Below are 27,571 nucleotides of genomic sequence, written 5' to 3'. Positions count from 1 at the left end.
AATCGACCAACACACATAAACATACAAGAAAACATACATAAATGTGACAAAATTCCTGTTTTTTCATTCTCATTGACAAAAAACCATAAACCACGTGGGTCTCGTGCTCATATATGGTGTTAAAAAAGTTGTAGGTGGCAGCAGGGGTGAGGGGTCGGACCTCCTGATAGGGTTCTACTAAAATACCAAGCGTAATTAGTCTATTTAAAAAAGGCAGTTAAAGCATTTTCATAATGCCTAGAGGGCAAATGAACAATCTAGACCATCGAAAGTGACAAGACCAATTCGAGCAGCTAAAGGTAAAAGGTATTGAAAAAATGTCTAAAGTAATGTTAAACGAAAATGAAGAACAAAGAAATATACAGCTAGAATACTTGTGGTACCGATAATTACAACAAGGCAAAAACAAAAGTAAAGAACAAGGAAACGTCCGGTTCAAAGATATGTGGCAGTAAGAATTAAAACGAGTCGAAAATAAAAATGAAGAACAAAGATATATGCGGTTACAAGACATGCGATAACGAGAAGTAGAACGAATTAAAAAATGAAAGTGAAGAACAAAGAAATATGCGGTTAAAAGATATGCCACAGCGGGAACAAAGAAATATGAGACTGGAAGATAAGCGGCAGCAAGAATAACAAGCGATTGCGAGAAAGTCGGTACAGAACGTGTCAAAAATGAAGTGAACAACAAAGAATTGTGCTGTTTGATAGGATAGGAAAAATCTGCCTGATATACATAATATTTCATGTTCCTTTTAAGTTTTAATGTCGCTCTATACTTTCATTGAAAAAAAACGGCTTTTGTTGTTTGGTGTCAATTACGTGCGGTAATAAAAAGGAAAATTTCGATATTTAAAAAGGAATAAAAAGGAAAATTATAAAAACGGTAATAAAAAGGAAAATTATTGCCTTTATCGACTCAGAATTACGAAAATTGTGTGTAATCTTTTTTGATTTTGGAAAGCTACTTTAATCACATAGAATATTCTAATTTTAGTAAAAGGGACGGGAAGCCACTAACAGAGGATGATAGGATTCAAGTGATCAAAGAACAAGCAGCAAATGGCTCATATGAACTTTTAATTTCGCATGTGAAACAGGAGGACGCAGGCAGATATATTTGCAGTGCGTCAAACCGATTTGGCGAAGCGAACACTGAAGCAGAATTAACTGTTACTGGTAAGATTGTCTGGAATTAATCCTCAAAGCTACTGACTACGCAACCACTCGCCATTCCCCAAACTGCTGTTTTTAGGCCTCTCTTCAAATCCTGTTCTCTTTTTTGTTTTTTTTATGAGTATTAAATTCAACTTTTGCTATGTTGTAAAAATATTCATAGTGAAGTCGAGTAGGCAGCAGCTGAGTTAGAATAAGATATATCTAGGAGTTTTTCATCTAGTTAATTTTTGAGACTTTCTTAAATAGTTCCTTTCCAACTTTTCCAGGCCTGAACTAGGGGTGTAGATTAATCATGGGAGTTTCAAACTTGTTCAATTTATTTTTTCCATACACAACATGCTACTGTACTAGAGAAGAAAAAGCTGGAGGTAAAAAGTTGAAAACAAATCTTCCCTGACCGTAGTTTTGGCTAATATATGTGACTGAAGGTTTTAGGACCTATTACTACCAGGCCGGACTTCTTCGGCTGGAACACAGGCAAGAATCTTCTTTTTCATTTTTGCTCCATTATATGTTTTAAAAATATTTTTCTAATGATTTCATTCAGTTATGTTTTTACGCCTACTGTAAATCATTGCTTTTTTCGGTTTATTGAAGTACTTTTGCAATTACATTTATGGATTTTTATACCCCTCGATCCTGAGAGAAATAAATACATATATCATAATGAATTTTTTTTTTTTTTTAAGGGAAGAATCCTGGAGTAATAAACATCTCGAACTAAAAAGAAGTCACAAAATAATTTCTCATAGGACCTGATCCTACTTTTTGGATCAGGTCCACAAACTAGGACCTAATGAGCCTTCTCCTAATCTTGTAGGGTCACTGCTTCGATACCATCACCCCTTGGAAAAAAAAACAAAAAACAAATAAACACGTATCCGTAATCTTGCTTCTGTTTTTGTTTTTGTATGTAGGAGCTTGAAACCTCTACAGTAAGGTGGTCTGATATGGTGAATTTGATGGTATAATTTTCATTAAGATCATTTGATGTTTTGGGGTGTTTCATTCCTTTTCCAAAAATTAAGCAAGTTTTATCAGGCTCGTAACTTTTGATGGGTAATATTAAACTTGGTGAATTTCATATATTTTGAATAAGCATCAAAATTTCATTCTATTGATGTACTCATTGTCAGCAAAACTGTTTTTTAGAGTTTTGGTTACTATTGAGCCGCAACGCTCCTTACATTTCCCTACAGTTCCGCCCCGCTCCTAAACAGTTCGTTCCCTTGGACTGTTTGATTTAAAATAAAGTCAAATACAGGGATTAAGCAAAGACAGCAGCTGCCATGGGAAAGTATAAGGGTCTCTTCACTAATTTTCAGAGGACCAATCCCATTTATGATAGTCAATTTTAACAGTATTGAACTGTAAAGAAAGACTGACCCTACTAATAGTAGTTTAAACTAAAAAAGGGTTTTGACAACGGTATATGCGTCAAAGAATTTTTTATGGTGATTCCTTGCATGTAAAATCATTAAATTTACAGGTTCTTATCAAAAGTTGTAACCCTAACAAAATTTTCCTAATTTTGAAAAGGAAATAAAGACCCCAAAAAGGGAAATGATCTTGATGGAAATAAAATCACCAAATTTGACATATCCGAGAGCCTCCAAGCAGTGGTTCTTAGTCTTTATTAAATAAAAAAACAAGTTCTTTTAACTGAAAGTAAGGAACGACGTTAAAACTTAAAGCGCAGAAATTATTCCGTATATGAAAGGGGCTGTCCCCTCCTCAACGCCTCGCTCTTTACGCTAAAGTTTTTCATTGTTTAAAAAAAATAGAGTTGTGAGAAAGTCAAACTTTAGCGTAAAGAGCAAGGCGTTGAGGAGGGGACAGCCCCTTTCATATACGGAATAATTTCTGTTCGTTTTAAGTTTTAACGTCGTTCCTACTTTCAGTTAAAAAAACCTGTTTTTTATATTTAATTTTTGAAAATTTTTGAATTAATGGAGGTTTTGATTTTGGCTCACCGTACATGAATAATTAAAAAAAAATTTCATATTAATTTTACTTTTATTTGGTTAAATGGCTTTCTCGAAACCTGTTTAATTTTATTTACGAACGTTTTTATTAGTAATAAATATACGTTACTTACGAATTAACTTACGTAACGAACCTCTATATTCTTATATTTTTAATACGTATATTAGAGGGTTCGCCCCCTAGTCAATATCCTGCTCTTTAAGCTAAATTTCGAATTTTGTTCCAATTCTTCAAAAATGACCCCTTAATCACAAATGCCGTTAATTAGAATAAATAGCTCTTATGAAAGTACTAAATAATCTTTGGCTTAAAGAGCGAGGCATTGATTAGGGGATGAACCCAATCATATACGTAATGTTTTCTGTCGTTTTATGTTTTGATATTGCTCCTTACTTTGAGTTAAAAAACTTGTTTTTTTATATATAATTTCTGATCTTTTTTTAAATAATGCTGGGAAATCCGGCGCCCCCTTCATAGCAATGTCCCTTCTCGAATGAAAACTTCCTTCATGGTAAGATCCATCCACACAACCCTCGACCCCCTCCCCCTCCTAACAGAAAAAATCCCCCCTGAAAATGTCTGTATACTGCCCAATAATCAGTACTATATGCTAACATTTGGTAAAGCTCATAGATTTCAGCCATCCACTCGGAGACTTTGGGGGCTTAAGTAAAATTAAAAGACATATTCATTATATTTTTGGTGAGGCTTGACAAAATAATTATCTTGTAATTTGTATCGTTTGACTTTGGGGAAAATACGAACGTAGGAACGGGCACATTGCCCTCCATTTTTTGGTCACTTAAAAAGAACACTAGAACTTTTAATTTCCGTTCGAATGAGCCCTGCCACGATATTTTAGGACCACTGGGTCGATACGATCACCGCTGGAAAAAAAAACAAACAAACAAACAAACAAATAAACACGCATCCGTGATCTTTCTTCTGGCAAAAAATGCAAAATTCCACATTTTTGTAGATAGGAGCTTCAAACCTCCGCACTAGGGTTCTCTGATACGCTGAATATGATGGCGTGATTTTCATTAGGGTTCTATAACTTTTAAGGGGTCTTTTCCCCTTTTTCGAAAATCAGCCAAATTTTCTCAGGCGCATAACTTTTGATAGGTAGGACTAAACTTGATGAAACTTATATATTTGAAATCAGCATTAAAATCTGATTCTTTTGATGTATCTATTGGTATTAAATTCTCTTTTCTACAGTTTCGGTTACCATTGAGCCGGGTCACTCCTTACTTACAGTTCGTTGCCACGAACTGTTTGATAAGAAAAACCACAAAACTTCGTAGCTTTTTTTTACAGGGATAGTTACGGATGCGTGTTGATTTGTTTGTTGCTTTGGGATTGTTTCTTCTCCAGGAGTCATAGTACAGGACTAATGGTCAGAAAATATTGGAAGAGGCGTCTTTTTTACTGAAATTGGAAGCTGTAGTCCCTTTTGAATTAACATATGAAATCGTATCACACAAGAGCGGTTGGGTTAGCTATTTTGTTGCTCAAAACATCATTTCTGGCTCAGAGAAAACAGAGTTAAGTAATTAAGTAAAAATTATGTTACAAAAAATTGATTTATAGCTGATGTTGGGCAATCTACACACCTAGCCTCCCTGTTTCAGGTCCTATAATACCGCATGATGGCCTGTCATTCCCTAAACTTGTAAGTAGCCTATATTAGGTAACGTGGTATTATTGCTAGTTATTTTTGAGTTCCAACTGACTAGATTGATTAGCCAGATTTAAAGCTGTTGTGCAAAAACCATCAAGGTGCAGGGCCAAAGGATCTTCATTTAGGAGGAGGGGGCAAAGGCTCAGAAAGTGCAATTTTGGGCTAAAATTTTCTAAATATCCGTAAGAGGCCCTTCATTGTGGGCATTCCCCTAAAACGAGCCCTTATGAGAAGAACACCCCTCGTAAAATGTGATAAATGATGACTCGAAAAAGTATTTTTGATGTTTCGATACCTATTTCCGTCAGAGAAACATCTTCAAAGCCACGTTTTCCAAGGGTTTTTCTTCTTCTCGAGGTATTGCTGTACAAAAATTAACTTGAAGTTAGATAGCAAGAGCTGAGGGGAACGGAAGTCATTCTTAAATTTATAAGAGCATGATAAAATAAGTCGTGGTTATGAACTGTAAGTAAATGCTAATCAATTTTGTGGTATTTTATACTTTCTACTTGAGAGTGCATTTTTGATAGCTTCTCTTTCTGCTTTGCCCCGGTAGCTTCTCTTTCTGCTTTGCCCCTACCCTTTTTTTCTTCTTTTCGATGAGGTCATATTGCAACGGTATTTTTATTCACTGATTCTATTCTACAGAGAGAGAGAAATTTATTATTACAAACAAACCACACCTACAAGTAAAAACTTGTCCAAGGGGGTGGCAAAAATATACTAAAATGAGAAAAAAACATTCACAACCCACATCCTAAGCGACACCGATATAGTATTCTGTTCAAACCCCGAGAAGAAATAATCATTAATCTATTCGTTTAACCCTCCCCCCCCAAAAAAAAAAAAATATAAATAAAATCATACTTACCAAAAAGTATTTCTTTAATTGCACTCTTAAACGAAGAAATGTCGCTATATTTTTTTTATTTTTTTTTTATCAAGATGGCTCCAACTCCCAATCCTCGCTGAAGGAACAATTTGAGTCAAATGTACATAAGCTGAGATGCACATAGGCTATTTTCAACATAAGATTTTCTAACTGAGGGATAGAGACAACCTATCCCCAGCTCAAAATTTTGTTTGCACATGCCAAACTAACCGGCACCGTGTTTCATGAATATTTTTGTCTAGCATATATACCTTCATTACAATTTTTATTCTTTTCTTTGTTTTTCAGACGAGAGCGTTATTAGTGCTTTATTCAAAACTCTGCCAGCAGCTATTCCAGGAGATTCCACTCAGTTTTCATGGTTTAAGGGGGGTCAACCATTTGAGCCAGATGAACGATTCAAGGTTTTATTCAAGGTACCGCTATCAACCTGTATTTATTCTTTCCTTCTCTATTTTTATGTTCTTTTCTAACTAAAGACAAAGTTCTTTTCAGATAAAATTAAAGAGTTGTTGAAAAACTTGAAAAACTTTAATGAAACAAAATAAAAATGTTTTTATGCATTTTTGTTACGTTTTTACGAGTGGAACAAAAATTTTTGGGGGTTTAAGCTCCACACCCCCCCTCCTCCACCTGAATACGGCCTTGCACACTGCTACTGTGTTTGAGCATTCATTATTGAAGCATTGAAGTAAAATTGAGCTTTAGCGGCAGATGAAAAAGGCTGGAAATCCCTTAAGTGTTGGATAATTTCCGCATTAATTTTTAATGTTGCTATATGCCTTCATTTGAAAAAAAAAATTAATACTGAAAAGTATTTTTTCTCTTTTCAACAAGTAACTGTTTGGCAACATTTTTCTTAGGGGTGTACAAGCAATCATAAAAAATTAGCGAAACAAAAATTATTAATTTTGGCCTTAACAATTGAATGTGTTATTTTTGTCGTTTTACGCAGTTACATGGTTCGAAGGGGACGAACCTTTTTTCCCGATACTCAAAAAGAAGTTTGCACCACAATTATTTTACTTTTTATACCTACTGTCCCGGAAAGTGCAACCTTATATTTGTCTTGGTGTAAGAAAATTTAAAAAACAAATACGTCTTTTCCTGTCCTGTTTCCAAATTTTATTCCGGAAGTAAAAACAGAAGGCCATCAGGTATAAATCTTGTGAATGGTCTTTATGTCCCGGGAATCAAAGATTCTTATGTCAATAACCTAGAGCTAGGTTTCCTGGCCAATGTTCACAGAAAAATAAAAAAGGACCGTAAGATTTGGCTCCTTGCCACAAACAAAAGAAAAGGAAAAGTATGCTGTACGAATGTATTGTCATTTCAAAAAGTTTGTTGAGGTGAAAAAGGTTTTACGATCTCTTCAAAAATTATTCACTATATTACGTGTGTTATTTACCGATGCCAATCTGAAGTTGTTACATTTGATAATACTTTTTAATGTGGAATGATATAATGTGCACACTTACTTCTCTTATTAGAATAAAGTTGGGATAAAGTCACATTTGGGATAAAATCAAATTTCCTACATATTTGAAGGCAAATAAGCCGATTGGCCAAAAGAAATCATATTAAGATGTCCCACAAGCATAAAAAAAATGCGCACTAGCTACTTTTTAGTTTTGTTTTCATTTTGATGACAAAAAGTATTTAATAGCTTTCTCACGCCAATGCGCGTGTCGCGGCGAAGCCGGCACATGCGCACTTTTTTGGCAACATCTAGTAAAACGGAAGCCAATCTAGTAAATTTTTTCGCCCAAAACTAGTAAATCGCAAATAGTCAGAGTGGCAACGCTGCTCAGGTGAGACCAGGTACTAACTACTTACTGAACCGACCGAAGTTTTTCAGGGGTAATCTTAATTTTTTAACTGCGTTTTTCAATGAACTTACAAGTTCTCGTTGTAGATAATTTCGGAGACCACACTGCCTTTCCATGACGATAAAATAAAAATTCAAAATAGGGATAAAATCCTTTTTAATAGACAGTGTATAACAAATTTCACAAAAAATACCACATATTTCGGTCATATATACAGTGACCGTCATCAGCAGTAAAACTAAACAAAACTTTTGTTTTACTACTGATGACGGTCACTATATATGTGTCCGAAATACCTGGTATTTTTTGTGAAATTTATTATACACTGTCTATTAAAAAGGATTTTATCCCTATTTTGAACTTTTATTTTACTTTCTTGTTGTCTTGATCACTGTTAGTAAACCACTGCCCAACAACTGACGGTCAATAAATAAATAAAAAATTATTTATCTTTCCACTCATTTTGCCCAAATTTCTTGTTTAAACTTTAAAATTTAAAGACTTTTTTGTTTTATATGAAACAATTTTTAAAAGTTGATTTGTAAATTTGTGGGAAAATTTTAATTTTCGTGTGCATTCTGATAATGCAGCTGGGTAGCCGGCCAGGCTGTTGATTTGTGAATGAACATTCGATCTTAATGCCCTGGCCTTGTGAAGTGTTGTAGACACTGTGGTGTATGAGCCATGGTTGCGGAGCAGCATCGGTGATTATTTATTTCAAGCTCGTCCTGAACTCTCTAAAACCGCGACAAAACTCGTGGCTGTTAATTCCTGCCAAATTTTATGAGATCAAATGGGCTATTATAAAATGTGAATAACAGAAACGTAGCCTTCCACGTGGAAAGCTACGTAGCTTTCTTAACGTGGTGGTACTTCCTTTGCGTAAGCTGGATGAGATGGAATGAGAATGCGCAGGGCAGTACATCATTAAATAAGGAAGCTTTTCTCAGACGCACAAACACACAGACAGAAAAAATAATCTTTTGTATGCTTGTGCCTCTAAAACAGCTTCATTTTAAAACATTGTGCTTCATTTTACTACAATATTATCATTTCATTTAGTTCCAATTTGAAACAAAGATTGACCGTCCTAGGCTTAAGACTGATTCCGCATGCAGGGGCTATATGTTTCCACATTCTTGTCAAAACTTTTTCTTTTTTTGATTGACCATTAAAAAAAAAAAAATACAATTCTATTAAGAGCTTAGAGTACTAACTTTGAAAGATTGCTTCGTCAGGAACTATAGTGCCAGAGAATCCCCATTTTTACGATATTTTATTACTCAAATTGTTTTACAGTTTGCAATTCTATAATTGATAAAATTCGTGTATCGAAAATCGGCATGAAAGTGGATTTCAGTAGTTGCCTATCAGTAGTTCCAGATATACCTTTTGGCACTAGGGGGATATGAAAGTAGCTTTTGAATGTTTCTTTCAATAGTCTTATGGTAGTATTTTGGGCGTATTTAGGCACTTTTTTTGGGCCACAGCCTAACGTAACTAGACAATCTACGGTAGGGCCATCTCTTTTTTTTGCTTAAAAAGATGCTAGCTTTAAATTTTCTTTAGATTGAACTCTCTTACAACTTCCTATGATCACGGATCCAATGTTCACAGAAAAAAAAATGAATATACATCTGTAGCCAACCTTCTCCAAAAAAGTGCAACATATGTGTTTTGAACATAAAAAATTGTAAACTGCCCTGCATAGGGCAGTAAAATATTCTGTGATTGAGCTCAATTTAGGTTTTACTCCACTATTTTGAAATTTTAATTGAAATTTCTATTGGAGAATAGTTTTAAACTAAGAATTTTACGTATTTGGAATCCCTTTAAAAAGCAAGATTCGTTTGATTGACATACATTAATATGAAAATCTTTTTTTTTGGGGGGGGGGGCTCTGACTACTGTTAGCATGGATTACTGTTTGACAGTTCTTTACCTCAAACTGTTCAATAAAAGGTATGGTTTAAGCCAACTTTTCCTATGGCAACAATAAAATCTTGGCATATTTAACGACTTACAACCCTTGAAAGGCTTTTTTTCTTGATTGTTGACAATTTTCTATCTTTTCTGTTTTTTCCACTATTAGCCTTACCTTGTCATCTCTCTATGTTCAAGCAATCAGGATACGTCTTTTCAAACTCTTTAGCTATAATAAGATGAATCTCGGCATTACAAAATTACTCTTGGGTGGACACCCCCGAGGTGGAAATTGACTACGGGACTATTCAAACAGTATTGAAAACTTGGAAAAAGCAAATTATAGGCTCTAATATGTCATGATATTCTTGATACATTTTGGGGGTGGGGGTCAGGGAGAGTTGAAATACCAGTTTCCAAAATTGTAAGAGAGAGAATGAGAGAGAGAGAGAGAGAGAGAGAGAGAGAGAGAGAGAGAGAGAGAGAGAGAGAGAGAGAGAGAGAGAGAGAGAGAGAGAGAGAGAGAGAGAGAGAGAGAGAGAGAGAGAGATGAATTAAAAAAAATAATCACTGTGGCCTACCGGCACAGTGACACTGGTCAAGATGACACACTGTCTTTTCTTTGACGAAGCGGTCTTGGAAAAACAATACAAACGTCGTATACATGGGGATGACAGACCAACTTTAGAATCAGCAACATTTTATTTAGTATTAGAAGAATAAGAAGATAAATTTAGCACCTATAAATTCAGCAGCATTTCATTTTTAATTAGAAGGGCATTCAACGCAGTATTACAGAATTCAAGAACATATAGTGAACTTTCTAAGTCAATGGACCGGTAACTTGCTTTGACCTTAAAGTGATTATTTGGTTTAGCAAAAATATAGTTTGTTTCAATTTTGATACGTTAGTAACTCTACTGATGAGGATGACCGACTGTGTCATCGAAATATCTTGAGCCTTTGTATATATTTGTTTCACTGTCTAATAAAAGGACCCGTCCCTATTTGGAACCCTTATTTGTTGCGTGTTAGTCTTCTATAACGCGAACTTGTCCAGTTCTGCAATTGCACAAACCGAAAACCGTCATAAAACCATCAGTGATATTTAAGTTGTAGAATAAATACTATTCCAGCTGCTGATAATAAGGGATTTTTTTTAATTACAGGATGAAGAAGACAGTCTCGCTTTAGTTTTTCAACATGTGAAGCCTGAGGATGCGGGTATGTATACTTGTGTGGCTGCTACCTCAAGTGGAAAGATCTCTTGCAGTGCGGAGCTAACAGTAGAGGGGGGAGTTTACCAATCCACGGAACCGATGGCTCCGGAGTTTACAATGAACCTGGTTGATTCTGAAGTAAGCGTTGGCGGCTCTGCTATGTTGGAGCTTAAGCTTAGTGGATATCCCAAACCGAAAGTTCAATGGTAATTTTTACCTATCCTTCAAATTCTCTTATTTCGCAAAACTGATTTTACTAATAGCAAAATTTAGTGCCATATCGATAATAATAGGCCTACCATACCTGATGATGCGGTCTTTTTATATTTAAGTAGCGATTCCTAACTGTATGGCTTGTTTACCCCAAAAAAACTGCTCAGAATTTTTCTGAAAGGACACTGCTTCATGAAAAAAGGAACAATCAATAACGGTGGTCGTAACCCCTAAGAGGGCACAAATTGAAATTTGCTGGCGTTTTGCCAACTGTTTCGCAAGTGGCAGGAGCTAAACCTAGTGCATTCAAATGGATACCCCCTACTAAGATAAACCACGAAACGGCAAACAATTTTTGGTTATTGAAGACCAAATGATTTCGGAATGTAGAATTATTGAATTATTTGGAATGATTTCGAATGTAGGAACTGGTTTGACGAAGTCCATACTTAAACGTGCCTAATTACATTCTCTAGGTAATATTATTGCGCTCCTAAGCGATATATCTGTTTATGCTTTTCCCAACTAGCAGAGCAGTGCATTGCAATCATTTTTTGTTTTTTAAGTTTGATATTGTTTTCTTTATAAATTTAATTATTTTGGCGTCTGAATTCCTCATATAGAGCTGAAATGAGTATTTTATTTTCTGTTTTTTATTCCTATCTCCACTACTCGCAATGGCACTATACAAATTCTCTACTTTTGAAAATTAGTAAATGCATTTATGTACGATCTACACTTGTAAGCAAAAAAAGTTGAAAACATTACTAGGCTAAAATAAACCTTATTTTCAAGCAGCTTTTTTCATTATTATAATTATTAAATCCCACTGCCTTACCTCTCAGTGACGACAAATTCAAAAAAATAACTTTGAACCTTAGACGTCACCAAAATAATTTTTAGATAGCAGCCGAATCCGCTGCTACCTAATTCCCACTTCCACTCCTGTCAGTGAAGACAAATTGAAAAAAAAGTACTTTAAACCTAAGAGGTCACCAAAATATTTCTTAGATAGCAGCCGAATTGGACACATCACTACAACTATGTAATATAAAAACCATTCAATAGAAAACAACCTTTCAAATAGTATAAGGCGTCTTCCCACCTTAAAAAGTCCTTCTTATCCTGGCCTTTCTCACCATTTCAGAGTTTTTCCAACTGGGTGTCCCTCCTACGTCAGTAGAGTGCTATGTACCATTTTGCTTGGTTTATGTTCCTTCCTGTGCTATTTGCTTACTTTACGTTCCATGGCACCTTTCCAGAGCATGTACTTATGGATTTGCATGGTTTATGTTCCTTCCTATGCTATTTGCTAGGGCCTCTACACCTTTTCAAAGAGAGTGGGTATCCTCTCACACCTATACTTCCTTGGTACCTTTCTAAGCAAAGTGACAAAAAAACACGTCTTTAGCAACTTCGTTCATCATGATAGTGTATAAGGTTTCAATTACACATAGAATTACACAAGAATATACAGTGCAGTTTGACGTGTACATTGCAAAAAGCGACCAAAACTTTTATATTAGTTACCTATAAAGTGAACAAACACGTTTTGAGAGTATAATTGAGATTATACAACGCAAGCAGACTGGTTTTTTAGGCGCTTTCATCATAACATTTTTTTTACCCAGAAACTAGAAATTGTCAACCTTTTCAAAGAGAGTGAGTAGAACCTGTCAAAGAGTTTGATAACCTCAAGCTTAATGGCATCTCATCCATTTTGATTAAGAATGCAACATGTTTAGAATTGATGACATATGCTGTTGAATCATTTACCAAAAAAATTATTTGCAAAAAAAAGGGTCTAGCATTTGTGAATTGGACTGTATAAATGATATTAATTAATGTTTGAATAATAGGAACTTGACTGATTCCAATTAGTGATTGGATCGTTTTAAGATGGAGAAAAAGGGTTAAACTCATTAGCAGTTAAGGTAACCCCGAAGAGCATGTTAACTCATAGCTTATTTATTATAAATTTGGAACAATATTAATCTATGGAAATGGTTAACGATGATAAAATGGTCTTGTGACTTGACCTAGCTTTACTTCTTCGATGTGTTCTCTAGAATACACAAGTGGCGTTTGAACAGTGTTGTCAATTTAAAATAGAGTTTAACGTTATAGTATGCTAAAAAGTTGATACTAAGAGAGATGTAGATGGCAAGAAAAGAATTTTGATAATGGATAGCTTTACTTCTTCAATGTGTTCTGTATAATACACAAGTGGCGTTTGAACAGTGTTGTCAGTTTAAAATAGAATCTAGCGTTTAAGTGTGCTAAAAAGTTAATACTAAGAGCGATGTAGATGGCAATAAAAGAATTTTAATAATGAAATTCAGAACAAACCTTAGAAATCCTTGCAAATTAAGTAGTAAGGTGTATGTGAGTACAAACCATCAAAAATCATAAGCACCAACGACCCTAACCAGCAGAGACAAAAACCCCCCAAAGGTCCTCTATCCCCAAATTCGAAGGGCGCCCCCCTCCCCTCCAACTTTTTGGCCCCCTCCCTAATTTTTTTTTAATTTTTTTTTGAATTTCTTTTTAACTATTTTTTATTATTTTTTTTTAACATGATATATTTTTTTCAATTTCTTAAATGTCTTTGAATGAGATGAAACGTAATTAAAACAATCAAACACATACTTAATATTTTTCAAAATCAAAATGAGAATGGCATAGACACGTTAGTCATGACCTTTACTATTAGAAGAATAATTTTCGTAGTAACATTTTTTTTGTATTGGACTAAAATTTTTTTTGGACTTCTAAATTATTCCACATTTTTTTTTACTTATCTTAAAATGACATAAAATATGCTTACGGGTCTAACAATTGCACTCTATGCTTGCTCAAAGACACGATGCGGCTTTCCCACTGGTACTTTATGGCGAGTTATCGACACTATCTAGTTTATTGCATGTATTAACTCATTATTTTTCTACGCAATGGAGAGATAAACCCATAAGTAATATCTTTAAAAAAAGTGAAGATGGAGCATTTTAATAAAGTGTGTTCACATGACAATGTTATTGTAGCATTGAATGCCGACAGGGAGCAGTGTTTAAACTATGAAACAAGTACAAGTGGTAGCACTAAAGGAAATGTATGCATGCATTGTCATGACAGTTAGGAATTAAATTTCTTTGGAGTACCGAAAAAATTCAACTCTTATGTTGGTGGATATGCAAGATTGAGATCTCCAGAGATGATTGCACTCAAAGAGAATGCCAACATAAAAATAATCGTTGATGATAGATGACAACTCCTTGCTACTGTTGCAGGTAAAATATTACCTGCTGATACATCCTATCGTCAGCTTTCGGTTATTAGTATTCAACGGAAGATCAAAAAAAAGAAAGGCCTACTCTTCTACTAATATCATAAACCATATCTTGTCTACTTGCCGAAACTGTTACCTGTGTAAAAATAATGTGATAATAGACAGTGAAATTGCCAGAAAAATAAAAAGGACATTGGTAAAAAATATCACAATGGAATATAAAGATGAATCGATGAAAAACAAAGTACCAGCAAACGTTACTGCCATTGATCAAACGGGCAATGAACCAAATAATACCAAAGACGAAAAGCATATTGAGCCTGTCGATGACACACCAGTAAAAATTGTGTATGACTCAAAATGGAATAATGATTATTCTACTGATTACGAACTAAGAGAAGACAATAACTACAATATCAAGAGAGAAAATGGTAAACTATTTTATGGAACGGATTCAAAATGTGCATCCTTTGTCGGATCTGCTGGATAAAATTGACAAAATCTAAGTATCAGATTGAATAAATGCTTTATCAACATCATTTTTCAGATATGACGGATAAAATTGACAAAATTTAAGTATCAGAGTGATTAAATGCTTTATCAGCATCCTTTGTTGGATATCTCGGATAAAATATAAGTATCAGAGTGATTAGATTCTTTATCAACATTCTTTTCTCGGATAAATGGGATAAAATTTATAAAATCTAAGTATCAGAGTGAATAAATGCTTTATCAACATCCTCTAAATGCATTATCAACATCATTTTTCGGGTATATCGGATACAATTGACAAAATCTAAGTATAAGATTGATTAAATTCTATATCAACAACCCTTTCTTGAATACATGGGATAAAATTGACAAAATCTAAGTATCGGATTGATTAAATTCTATATCAACAACCCTTTCTCGAATACATGGGGTAAAATTGAAAAAATATAAGCGTCAGAGTGAATAATTTTTTTTATATCAACATCTATTGTCAGATTCATCGAATATAATTGACAAAATCTAAGTACCAGAGTAAATAATTGCTTTATCAGCATCCTTTGTCAAATATATTGGATAAAAGTGACAAAATCTAAGTAACAGAGTGAATAAATGCACTATCAACATCATTTGTCGGATATGAAAGTTAAAATTGACATGTCAGATAAAATTGAAAAAATCTAAGTGTCAGAGTGAATATTTTTTTTTCTCAACATCTTTTGTCAGATACATCGAATATAATTGACAAAATCTAAGTGTTAGAGTGAATAATTTTTTTTATCAACATCCTCTGTCAGATACATCGGATAAAATTTACAAAATCTAAGTATCAGACTGAATAAATGCTTTATCAACATCATTTGTCGGATATGTCTGAAAAATTTTTTTTATCAAGGAAATATCTGAATGCGTTTAAGGTATAATACAAATGGATTGCAAAAAACACGAAAATACTATCAGAATGAATAAGTTCTTCATCAACATCCGTTGTTGGATAGGTCATTATGAAAAAATTGTAAGTAAGTAAGTAAGTAAGTAACAAACTCTTTCTTGAATTGACCTCTTGGATAAAAAATACAGAAATTTAATTCAGAAAATTATGAAAAAAAATTGAACACATTCTTTATTAATATTCATTATCGATTGAAGTCGCTTCCTAGACAGACAATACAGCAATTTCACAAAATCTAAGTATAAAAGTGATTAAATTCTATATCAACATCCATTTCTCGGATACATAGGAAAAAGTTGAGAGAATATAAGTGTTAGAGTGAAATTTTTTTTTATCAACATCCTTTGTCAGATACATCAAATAAAATTGACAAAATCTAAACTTCACAATGAATAAATGCTTTAACAACATCCTTTATCGGATATGTCGGATAATATTGACAAAATCTATAAAACTGACAAAAAAGTATCAGAGTGACTAAATTCTATATCAACATCCTTTTCTTGGATACACAGGATAAAATTGAAAAATTCTAAGTGTTAGAGTGAATAGATTTTTTTTTATCAACATTCTTTGCCAGATACATCGGATAAAATTGACAAAATCTAAGTGTCAGAGTGAATAAATTTATTATCAACATCCTTTGTCGCATATGTCGGATAAAATTCACAAAATCTAAGTATCAGAGTGAATAATTTTTTAACAACATCCTTTGCCAGATACATCGAATAAAATTGATAAAATATAAGTGTCAGAGTGAATAATTGTTTTTATCAACATTCTTTGTCAAATACATCAAATAAAATTGACAAAATATAAATTTCAGAAAGAATAAATTCATTATCAACATCCTTTGTCGTATAAAATTGACAAAATCTAAGTATCAGAATGAATAATTTTTTTATCAACATCCTTTGCCAGATACATCGAATAAAATTGATAAAATATAAGTGTCAGAGTGAATAAATTTTTTTATCAACATCCTTTGTCAGATACATAAAAAAATTGACAAAATCTAAATTTCAGAATGAATAAAAGCTTTAACAGCATCCTTTATCGGATATGTCGGATAAAATTGACAAAATCTAAGTATGAGAGTGACTAAATTCTATATCAACATCCTTTTCTCGGATACACAGGATAAAATTGACAAATTTAAGTGTTAGAATGTATTAATTTTTTTACCAACATCCTTTGCCAGATACATCGGATAAAATTGACAAAATCTAAATTTCAGAATGAATAAATTCATTATCAACATCCTTTGTCGGATATGTCCGGATAAACATTGATAAAATCAGTAAGTATCAGAGTGATTAAATTCTATATCAACATCATTTTCTCGGATACATGGGATAAAATTGAAAAAATCTAAGTATCAGAGTGAATAAATGCTTTATCAACATCCTTTAAATGCATTATCAACATCATTTGTCGGCTATATCGGATAAAATTGACAAAAGCTAAGTATCAGGGTGATTAAATTCTATATCAACATCCGTTTCTCGGGTACATTGGATAAAATTGACAAACTCTAAGTATCAGATTGATTAAATTCTATATCAACATCCCCTTCTCAGATAAATGGGATAAAATTGAAAAATCTAAGCCTCAGAGTGAATGGTTTATTTTTTATCAATATCTTTTATCAGTTACAATAATTATAATTAACAAAATCTAAATCTAATGGTGAATAAATGCTTTTTCAGCATCATGTGTCGGATATGTTGAATCCAATTGATAAAATATGAATATCAGAATGAATAAATATTTTAACAACACCATTCGCCAAATAAGTAGGATAAAATCGATAAAATTCCAGCATCAGAGTGTTTGCATTCTATGTCAACATCAATTATGCGGTGACATGCGGTACAATTTACATAATCTAAATATCAGAAAGAATATATGCTTTATCAACATCCTTTGTCGGACATGTCAGATGAGATTTACAAAACCTAAGTATCAGAGTGATTAAATTCTATATCAACATCCCTTTCTCAGATACAAGAGATAAACTTGATAAAATCTAAGTATCAGATTGAATAAATGCTTTATCAACATCCTTTAAATGCATTATCAACATCATTTGTCGGCTATATCGGATAAAATTGACAAAATCTAACTATCAGATTGATTAAATTCTATATCAACATCCCTTTCTCGAATACTTGGGATAAACTCGACAAAATCTAAGTATCGGAGTTATTAAATTCTATATCAACATCCCTTTCTCAGATACATGGGATAAAATCGACAAAATCTAAGTATCAGAGTGAATAAATGCTTTATCAATATCCCTTAAATGCATTATCAACATAACTTGTCAGATACATCGGATAAAATTGACAAATTCTAAGTACCAGAAAGAATAAATTGGTTTTTAGAGTTTTTATCAGATATATCAGATAACAATCATAAAATCCAAGTTCTATTCATTTTGACTTCATGCGTCGTTACGTTGAGTTTAGGTTAGACCGATTATAGATGGCAGCACACCAGCTCAGACACACAGTCATAGTGAGAGAGACATTCAAAAATTTGAGTTAATTTAGGTTCACTTAGAGTGGCCAGACATGCATTGGAATAAGCAAACACCCGCCCAGACACACAGGCATAAAGAGTGAGAGAGATAAAAACACATAAAAAATACGTAGATTTAGACACAAAAGCCGAGAAAGACATGGAGTGTACCCCGCGACGACGCAAACATAGTGAGAGAGACATACAAAGTCGACATAGCTTTATTTCATTTTTTAAGGTTAATTTAGACTAGGTTACATGCGCGCACGTAACCTACGTATTTGTATGTGTTTTTATCTCTTTCACTCTTTTTGTCTGAGTGTCTGGGCGAGTGTTTGCTTATTCTAATGCATGTCTGGCCACTCTAAGTGAACCTAAATTAACTCAACTTTTTGAATATCTCTCTCACTATGACTGTGTTTCTGAGCAGGTGTGCTGCCATCTATAACCAGTATAACCTAAATTTAACGTAACGATGCATGAAGTCAAAATAAATAGAACTTGGATTCTATGACTGTTATCTAATGTATCCAATACAGACTTTGAAAACGAATTTATTCTTTCTGGTACTTAGATTTTGTCAATTTTATCCGATGTATCTGACATGTGATGTTGATAATGCATTTAGGGGTTATTGATAAAGCATTTATTCACTCTGATACTTACTTTTTTTCGATTTTATCCCATGTATCTGACAAAGGGATGTTGTTATAGAATATAATAACTCTGATACTTAGATTTTGTCAAGTTTATCCCAAGTATTCGAGAAAGGGATGTTGATATAGAATTTAATCAATCTGAGGCTTAGATTTTGTCAATTTTATCCGATATAGCCGACAAATGATGTTGATAATGCATTTCAAGGATGTTGATAAATATTTATTCACTTTGATACTTAGATTTTGTCAATTTTATCCCATGTGTCCGAGAAAGGGATGTTGATATGGAATTTAGTCACTCTGATACTTAGATTCTGTCAGTTTTATCTGACATATCCGACAAAGGATGTTGATAATAAATTTATTCACTCTGATACTAGATTTTGTAAATTTTATCCCATTTATCTGAGTAAGGGATGTTGATATATAATGTAATAAATATTATGCTGAAATTTTGTCAGTCTTATCCAATATATCTAACAAAGGATGTTGTTAAAGCATTTATTCATTTTGATATTTAGATTTTGTCAATTTGAATCAACATAACCAACAAAGGATGTTGAAAAAGAATTTATTCACTCTGATATTTAGACTTTGTTAATTATAATTGGTGTAACTGATAAAAGATGTTGATAAAAAATTAATTATTCACTCTGATACTTAGATTTTGTCAATTTTATCCCATGTACCCGAGAAAGGGATGTTGATATAGAATTTAATTAATCTGATACTTAGATTTTGTCAATTTTATCCCATGTACCCGAGAAAGGGATGATGATGTACAATTTAATCAATATGATACTTATATTTTGTCAATTTCATCTGATATATCTTACAAAAGATGTTGGTAATGAATTTAAAGGATGTTTATAAATAATTTGTTCGAGTTGTTGCTAATATTTGTCTTATTTTATCCTCCGTGCTCGTTAACATTCAGACGGTACGGCCTTCAATCAATCCCACACTTTGATTTATCGATTTTATCCGACTTATACAACAACGGGAGTTGTTAATGAACGCATTAATACTTACGCAAGTTTTTTTTACATATTGTCCGATTTAATCAGCAAAGGATGCTGATAAAAAAATATTCCCTCTAACACTTCGATTTTGTCAATTTTATCCTATGTATCCGAGAAAAGGTTGTTGATATAGAATTTAATCACTCTGATACTTAGATTTTGTCAATTTTATCCGACATATCCGATAAAGAATGTTGTTAAAGCATTTATTCATTCTGAAATTTAGATTTCGTCAATTTTATTTGATGTATCTGACAAAGTATGTTGATAGAAAAAAAATTATTCAATCACTCTGATATTTAGATTTTGTCAATTTTTATTTGATGTATCTGACAAAGGATGTTGATAAAAAAAAGCTTGTTCACTCTGACACTTATATTTTATCAATTTTATTCGATGTATATGGCAAAGGATGTTGATAAAAAAATTATTCACTCTGATACTTAGATTTTGTTAATTTTATCCGACATATCCGACAAAGGATGTTGATAATGAATTTATTCATTCTGAAATTAAGATTTTGTCAATTTTATTTGATGTGTCTGACAAAGGATGTTGAAAAAAATTTATTCACTCTGACACTTAGATTCTGTCAATTTTATCCTATGTATCCGAGAAGAGGATGTTGATATTGAATTTAGTCACTCTGCTGTCTGGATTTTGTCAATTTTCTCCGGCATATCCGATATAGGATGTTGTTAGAGCATTTATTCATCCTTAAATTTAGATTTCTTCAATTTTATTTGATGTATCTGACAAAGGATGGTGATAAAAAAAATTTATTCACTCTGACCCTTATATTTTATCAATTTAAATCGATGTATCTGGCAAAGGATGTTGTTAAAAAAAAAATTATTCACGCTGATACTTGGATTTTGTCAATTTTATCCAACATATCCGACAAAGGATGTTGATAATGAATTTATTCACTCTGATACTTAGATTTTGTCAATTTTATCCGATGTATCTGGCAAAGGATGTTGATAAAAAAAAATTTATTCACTCTAACACTTAGAATTTTTCAATTTTATCCTATGTATCCAAGAATAGCATGTTGATATAGAATTTAGTCAACCTGATACTTAGATTTTGTCAGTTTTATCCAACAAATCAGATAAAGGATGTTGTTAAAGCATTTATTCATTCTGAAATTTAGATTTTGTCAACTTTATTTGATGTATCTGACAAAGGATGTTGATAAAAAAATTAAACACTCTAACACTTAGATTCTTTCAATTGTCTCCAGTATACCCTACAAAAGATGTTGATAAAAAAAATGTATTTACCCTAGCACTTAGATTTTGCCAACTTTTTTCTATGTCTCCGAGAAATGGATGTTGACATAAAATTTAATCCCTCCTATACTTATATTTTATGAAATTGTTGTATTGTCTGTCTAGGAAGCGACATCAATCTACAATGAATATTATTGAGGAATTTTTTCATTTTTTTTTCATAATTTTAAGAATAAAATTTTCTCATTGTGTATCCAATAGGTGAATTCAAGAAAGATTTTGTTACTTACTTACTTACTTACAATTTTTCATAGTGACATATCTAGCGACGGATATTGATAAAGAATTTATTCATTCTTATAGTATTTTCGTGTTTTTTGCAAGCCATTCGTACTATACCTTAAACGCATTCAGATATTTCCTTGATAAAAATTTTTTGTCCGATATATCTGACAAATGATGTTGATAAAGCATTTATTCAGTCTGATACTTAGATTTTGTCAATTTTATCCGATGTATCTGACAGAGGATGCTGATAAAAAAAAACTATTCACTCTAACACTTAGATTTTGTCAATTATATTCGATGTATTTGACAAAAGATGTTGAGAAAAAAAATTATTCACTCTGACACTTAGATTTTGTCAATTTTTTTATGTTGATAAAAAAAATTACTCACTCTGATACCTAGATTTTATTAATTTTATCCGACATATCCGACAAAGGATGTTGATAATGAACTTATTCATTCTGAAATTTAGATTTTGTCCATTTTATTTGATGTATCTGACAAAGGATGTTGATAAAAAAGATTTATTCACTCTGACATTTATATTTTATCATTTTTATTCGATGTATCTGGCAAAGGATGTTGTTAAAAAAACTTATTAACGCCGATACTTGGATTTTGTCAATTTTATCCGACATATCCAACAAAGGATATTGATAATAAATTTATTCACTCTGATACTTAGATTTTGTCAATTTTATCCGATGTATCTGGCAAAGGATATTGATAAAAAAAATTTATTCACTCTAACACTTAGAATTTGTCAATTTTATCCTATGTATCCAAGAAAAGGATGTTGATATAGAATTTAGTCAATCTGATACTTATATTTTGTCAGTTTTATCCGACATATCCGATAAAGGATGTTGTTAAAGCATTTATTCATTCTGAAATTTAGATTTGTCAATTTTATTTTATGTATCTGGAAAAGGGATTTGATAAAAAAAATTATTCATCCTGATACTTAGACGTTGTCGACTTTGTCCTATGCATCTTAAAAAAGGTATTAATAAAAAAAATTTATTCACTAATACTCATATTGTTCCAGTTCTTTCCTATGCGTTCAAGGAATGGATGTTGATATAAATTTTAATCACTCTTATGCTTAGATTTTGTGAAATTGCTGTATTGTCTGTGTAGGAAGTGACTTCAATCGATAATGAATTTTAATAAAGAATTTGTCCAATTTTTTTTCATAATTTCCGGAATTAAATTTCTGTATTTTGTACCCAAGAGGTGAATTCACGAAAGAGTTTGTTACTTACTTACTTACTTACTTACAATTTTTTCATAATGACATATCCAACAACAGATGTTGATAAAGAATTTATTCATTCTGATAGTATTTTCGTGTTTTTTGCAAGCCATTCGTACTATACCTTAAACGCATTCAGATATTTCCTTGATAAAAAAAATTTTGTCCGACATATCCGACAAATGATGTTGATAACGAACTTTTTTCAGTCTGATACTTAGATTTTGTCAATTTTATCCGATGTATCTGACAGAAAAGGTTGATGAAAAAATTATTCACTCTAACACTTAGATTTTGTCAATCATATTCGATGTATCTGACAAAAGATGTTGAGAAAAAAAAATATTCACTCTGACGCTTAGATTTTTTCAATTTTATCCGACATGTCAATTTCAACTGACATATCCGACAAATGATGTTGATAATGAATTTATTCACTCTGGTACTTAGATTTTGTCACTTTTATCCGATATATTCGACAAAGGATGCTGATAAGGCATTTATTCACTCTGATACTTAGATTTTGTCAATTATATTCGATGTATCTGACAATAGATGTTGATATAAAAAAATTTATTCACTCTACGCTTAGATTTGTCCAATTTTATCCCATGTATTCGAGAAAGGAATGTTGATATAGAATTTAATCTTTCCGATACTTAGATTTTGTCAATTTTATCCCATGTATTCGAGAAAGGGTTGTTTATATAGAATTTAATCAATCTGATACTTAGATTTTGTCAATTTTATAAGATAAACCTGATAAATGATGTTGATAATGCTTTTAGAGGATTTTGGTAAAGCATTTAATCACTCTAATAATTAGATTTTACAAATTTAATCCAATTTATCAGAGAAAAGAATGTTGATATAGAATTTAATCACTCTGAAACTTAGATTTTATCCGAGATATCCAACAAAGGATGCTGATAAAGCATTTAATCACTCTGATACTTAGATTTTGTCAATTTTATCCGTCATATCCGACAAACGATGTTGATAAAGCATTTATTCAATCTGATACTTAGATTTTGTCAATTTTATCCAGCAGATCCGACAAAGGATGCGCATTTTGAATCCGTTCGATAAAATAGTTGATCATGTTCTCTCTTGATATTGTAGTTATTGTCTTCTCTTAGTTCGTAATCAGTAGAATAACCATTATTCCATTTTTAGTCATTCACAGCTTTTACTGGTTTCTCATTGATAAGCTCAATATATTTTTCGTCTTTGGTATTATTTGGCTCATTGACTGTTTGATCAATGGCAGTAACCTTTGCTGGTACTTTGTTTTTAACGGATTCATCTTTATATTCCATAGTGATATTTTCTGCCAGTGCCCTTTTTATTTTTCTGGCAATTTCACTGTCTATTACCGGAAGATTTTTACACGTTAAACAGCTTCGGCATGTACAAAGATACGGTTTATGAGATTAGTAAAATAGTATGCCTTTCTTTTTTTTGATCTTACGTTGAATGCTAATACCCGAAAGCTGACCATAGGATATATCAGCAGGTAAAGTGTTACCTGCAACAGTAGCAAGCAGTTGTCATCTATCATCAACGATTATTTTTATGTTGGCATTCTCTTTGAGTGCAATCATCTCTGGAGATCTCAATCTTGCATATCCACCAACATAAGAGTTGAATTTTTTTGGTACTCCAAAGAAATTTAATTCCTTACTGTCATGACAATGCATGCATACATTTCCAATAGTGCTACCACTTGCACTTGTTTCATAGTTTAAATACTTCTACTTGTCGACATTCAATGCTACAATAACATTGTCATGTGAACACACTTTATTAAAATGCTCCATCTTCTCTTTTTTTAAAGATTTTACTTATGTGTTTATCGTTCCACCGCGTAGAAAAATAATGAGTTAATAAACGCAATAAAGTAGATAGTGTCGATAACCCTCCATAAAGTACCAGTGGGAAAGCCGCATCGTGTCTCTGAGCAAGCATAGAGTACAATTGTTAGAGCCGTAAGCATATTTTATGTCATTTTAAGATACTTAAAAAGAGTTGAATAATTTCGAAGTCCAAAAAAAAATTCTAGTCCAATAAAAAAAAAGTGCTACTACAAACAATATTTTTCTAATAGTAAAGGTCATGACTAACATGTCTATACCATTCTCATTTTGAGTTTGTAAAATATTAAATGTGATTTTTTTTTTTTTTTTTAATTATGTTTCATCTCATTCGAAGACATGTAAAAAAAGTTGAAAAAAATGTATCGTTAAAAAAAAAATAATAATAAAAAAAACAAAAATTCAAGAAAATATAAAAAAATGGGGGGGGGGGGGAGGGGGCCAAAACGTGGGAGGGGAGGGGGCGCCCTTCGAGTTTAGGGATAGAGGACCTCTTGGGGGTTGATGTCTCTGCTGGTTAGGGTCGTTGGTGCTTATGATCCTTGATGGTTCGTACTCACATACACCTTACTACTTTATTTGCAAGGATTTCTAAGGTTTGTTATGAACTTCATTATTAAAATTCTTTTCTTGCCATCTAAATCTCTCTTAGTATCAACTTTTTAGTATACTACAACGTTAGACTCTATTTTAAACTGACAACACTGTTCAAACGCCACTTGTGCATTATACAGAACACATCGAAGAAGTAAAGCTATCCATTATTGAAATTTTTTGGTTGTCATCTATATCGCTCGCAGTATCAACATTTTAGTATAATATAACGTTAAACTCTATTTTAAATTGGCAACACTGTTCAAACACAACTTCTTTATTATAAAGAGCATATTAAAGAAGTAAAGCTAGGCCATGTCATAAGACCATTTCATCATCGTTAATGATTTCCATAGATTAATATTGTTCCAAATTTATAATAAAGAAGCCGTGAGTTAACATGATCCTGGGGGTTACCCTAACTACTAATCAGTTTAACCCTTTTTTTCCATATTCATACGATCCTATCACTAATTAGAATGATTCACGCTCCTATTATTCAAAAATTAATTAATATCATTCATAGAGTCCAATTCGCAAATGCTAAACCCTTTTTTAGCAAATAGAGTTATTTTTTGGTAAATGATTCAACAGCATATGGCATCAATTCTAGACATGTTGCATTCTTAATCAAACTCGATGAGACGCCTTTAAGCTAGAGGTTATCAAACTCTTTGACAGGCTCTACTCACTCTCTTTGAAAAGGTTGACAATTTCTAGTTTCTGGGTAAAAAAAATGTTATGATGAAAGTGCCTCAAAAACCAGTCTGCTTGCGTTGTATAATCTCAATTATACTCTCAAAACGTGTTTGTTCACTTTATAGGTATCTAATATAAAAGTTTTGGTTGCTTTTTGCAATGTACACGTCAAACTGCACTGTATATTCTTGTGTAATTCCATGTGTAATTGAAACCTTATAGACTATCATGATGAACGAAGTTGCTAAAGACGTTTTTTTTTATCACTTTGCTTGGAAAGGTACCAAGGAAGTATAGGTGTGAGAGGATACTCACTCTCTTTAAAAAGGTGTAGAGGCCCCAGCAAATAGCATAGGAAGAAACATAAACCAAGCAAATCCATAAGTATATGCTCTGGAAAGGTGCCAAGGAGCGTAAAGTAAGCAAATAGCACAGGAAGGAACATAAACCAAGCAAAATGGTACATAGCACTCTAATTGCGTCCCAAACAAAAGGAGAAACCTTTTTATTCTTAAGAAGGAGAATAATAAAAAATTATAATCATTTAAAAAATCAAATCAACTTAATTGATAAAAATAACAAAACGAAAAAACCAAAACTCTACCACCCTTTTAACTTTCTTTTACACAAACAACATACACAATATATATACAAAAATACAAAAACACAAAAACAGTTTTAGTGATTAAAAAAATTTGAGCAGTTAGAATTAATCAGATTTAATTTTGGGGTGTTCTATATCATATTACCCCAACATCTACCTTGCTGTTTTGCTGGGTGCCCAGCCTTCATAAAGTAACTTTTCTCTTCAGGTACAAAAACTACAAAGAATCGAGAAAAATAGTTTTTCAGTTTACCTTAAATTTCCTTCTCGAAATTTATTCACTACTTCTCCAAATTCATCCCTTGAATCGTTTTGTCTTTACTTCTTCTTGTATTTTTTCTTTACATACGCATACACATCCATTATAGCTACACAAAGTGCATCATTTTAGTTTGAACATATAATTATTTTATTTTCGCAAAAACCTTTCTAATTGGTACAAAAAACTCCATTTAAGTAAAAATGAAAACTTTCAAATTGCCCAAGATAGTTCTTTACTGTTTTCCTAGTTTAATTTTTTTTTTTTTTTTAATGTCTTAGTTTTCATCTCATCGATCTTAAGTTTCTGATTACATGGAGTATAAACATTGGTGTTACCATGCTCAGACACATATATAAGAAATCAAACAGTTCGTCGTAACGAACTGTAAGTAAGGAGCGACCCGGCTCAATGGTAACCGAAACTCTAAAAAACGGAATTTTGATACCAATAGATACATCAAAAGAATCAGATTTTAATGCTGATTTCAAATATATAAGTTTCATCAAGCTTAGTCTTACTAATCAGTAAAACCTTGCTCTTTACGCTAAAGTTTGACTTTCTCACAACTCTATTTTTTTAAACAATAAAAAACTTTAGCGTAAAAAGCGAGGCGTTGAGGAGGGGACAGCCCCTTTCATATACGGAATAATTTCTGTTCGTTTCAAGTTTTAATGTCGCTCCTTACTTCAGTTAAAAAAAACTTGTTTTTTTTATTTAATATGACAAGCATTCATACCTGACCAGAATTAATACTTTAAAGATTTAAACAAAAAGAAGAAGATACATCAAAATACGTATGTATCGCACGTGAAAGGAAAAGAAATAACGTTTATTACTTTGGCATCATCTTTCAGGTGAGCTGAATTTTATAGATGGTTCTAAAATAGAACAAAAAAAAAA

General features: G+C 32.4%; 1 protein-coding gene across 1 annotated transcript in view; it reads left to right on the top strand.

Annotated features, from left to right (window-relative positions):
* The first annotated feature begins 317 nt into the window (after positions 1–317).
* Obsc (Obscurin) overlaps positions 318–27,571 on the top strand; it is a 247,589-nt gene continuing 220,335 nt past the window's right edge. The window contains exons 1-4 of the mRNA XM_089096011.1: positions 318–379; positions 1,001–1,182; positions 6,033–6,160; positions 10,666–10,922. Of these exons, the coding sequence (XP_088952137.1) occupies positions 318–379; positions 1,001–1,182; positions 6,033–6,160; positions 10,666–10,922 (629 nt within the window). The remainder of the gene's footprint in view (positions 380–1,000; positions 1,183–6,032; positions 6,161–10,665; positions 10,923–27,571) is intronic.

This window comes from Artemia sp. Qi Xiang Cuo, chromosome 10 (genome assembly GCF_049724085.1).
Source record: "Artemia sp. Qi Xiang Cuo chromosome 10, ASM4972408v1, whole genome shotgun sequence".
NCBI lineage: Eukaryota > Metazoa > Arthropoda > Branchiopoda > Anostraca > Artemiidae > Artemia > Artemia sp. Qi Xiang Cuo.
The sequence above is the reverse complement of the archived record's forward strand: the minus strand, read 5'-3'. Positions and strand labels throughout refer to the sequence as shown.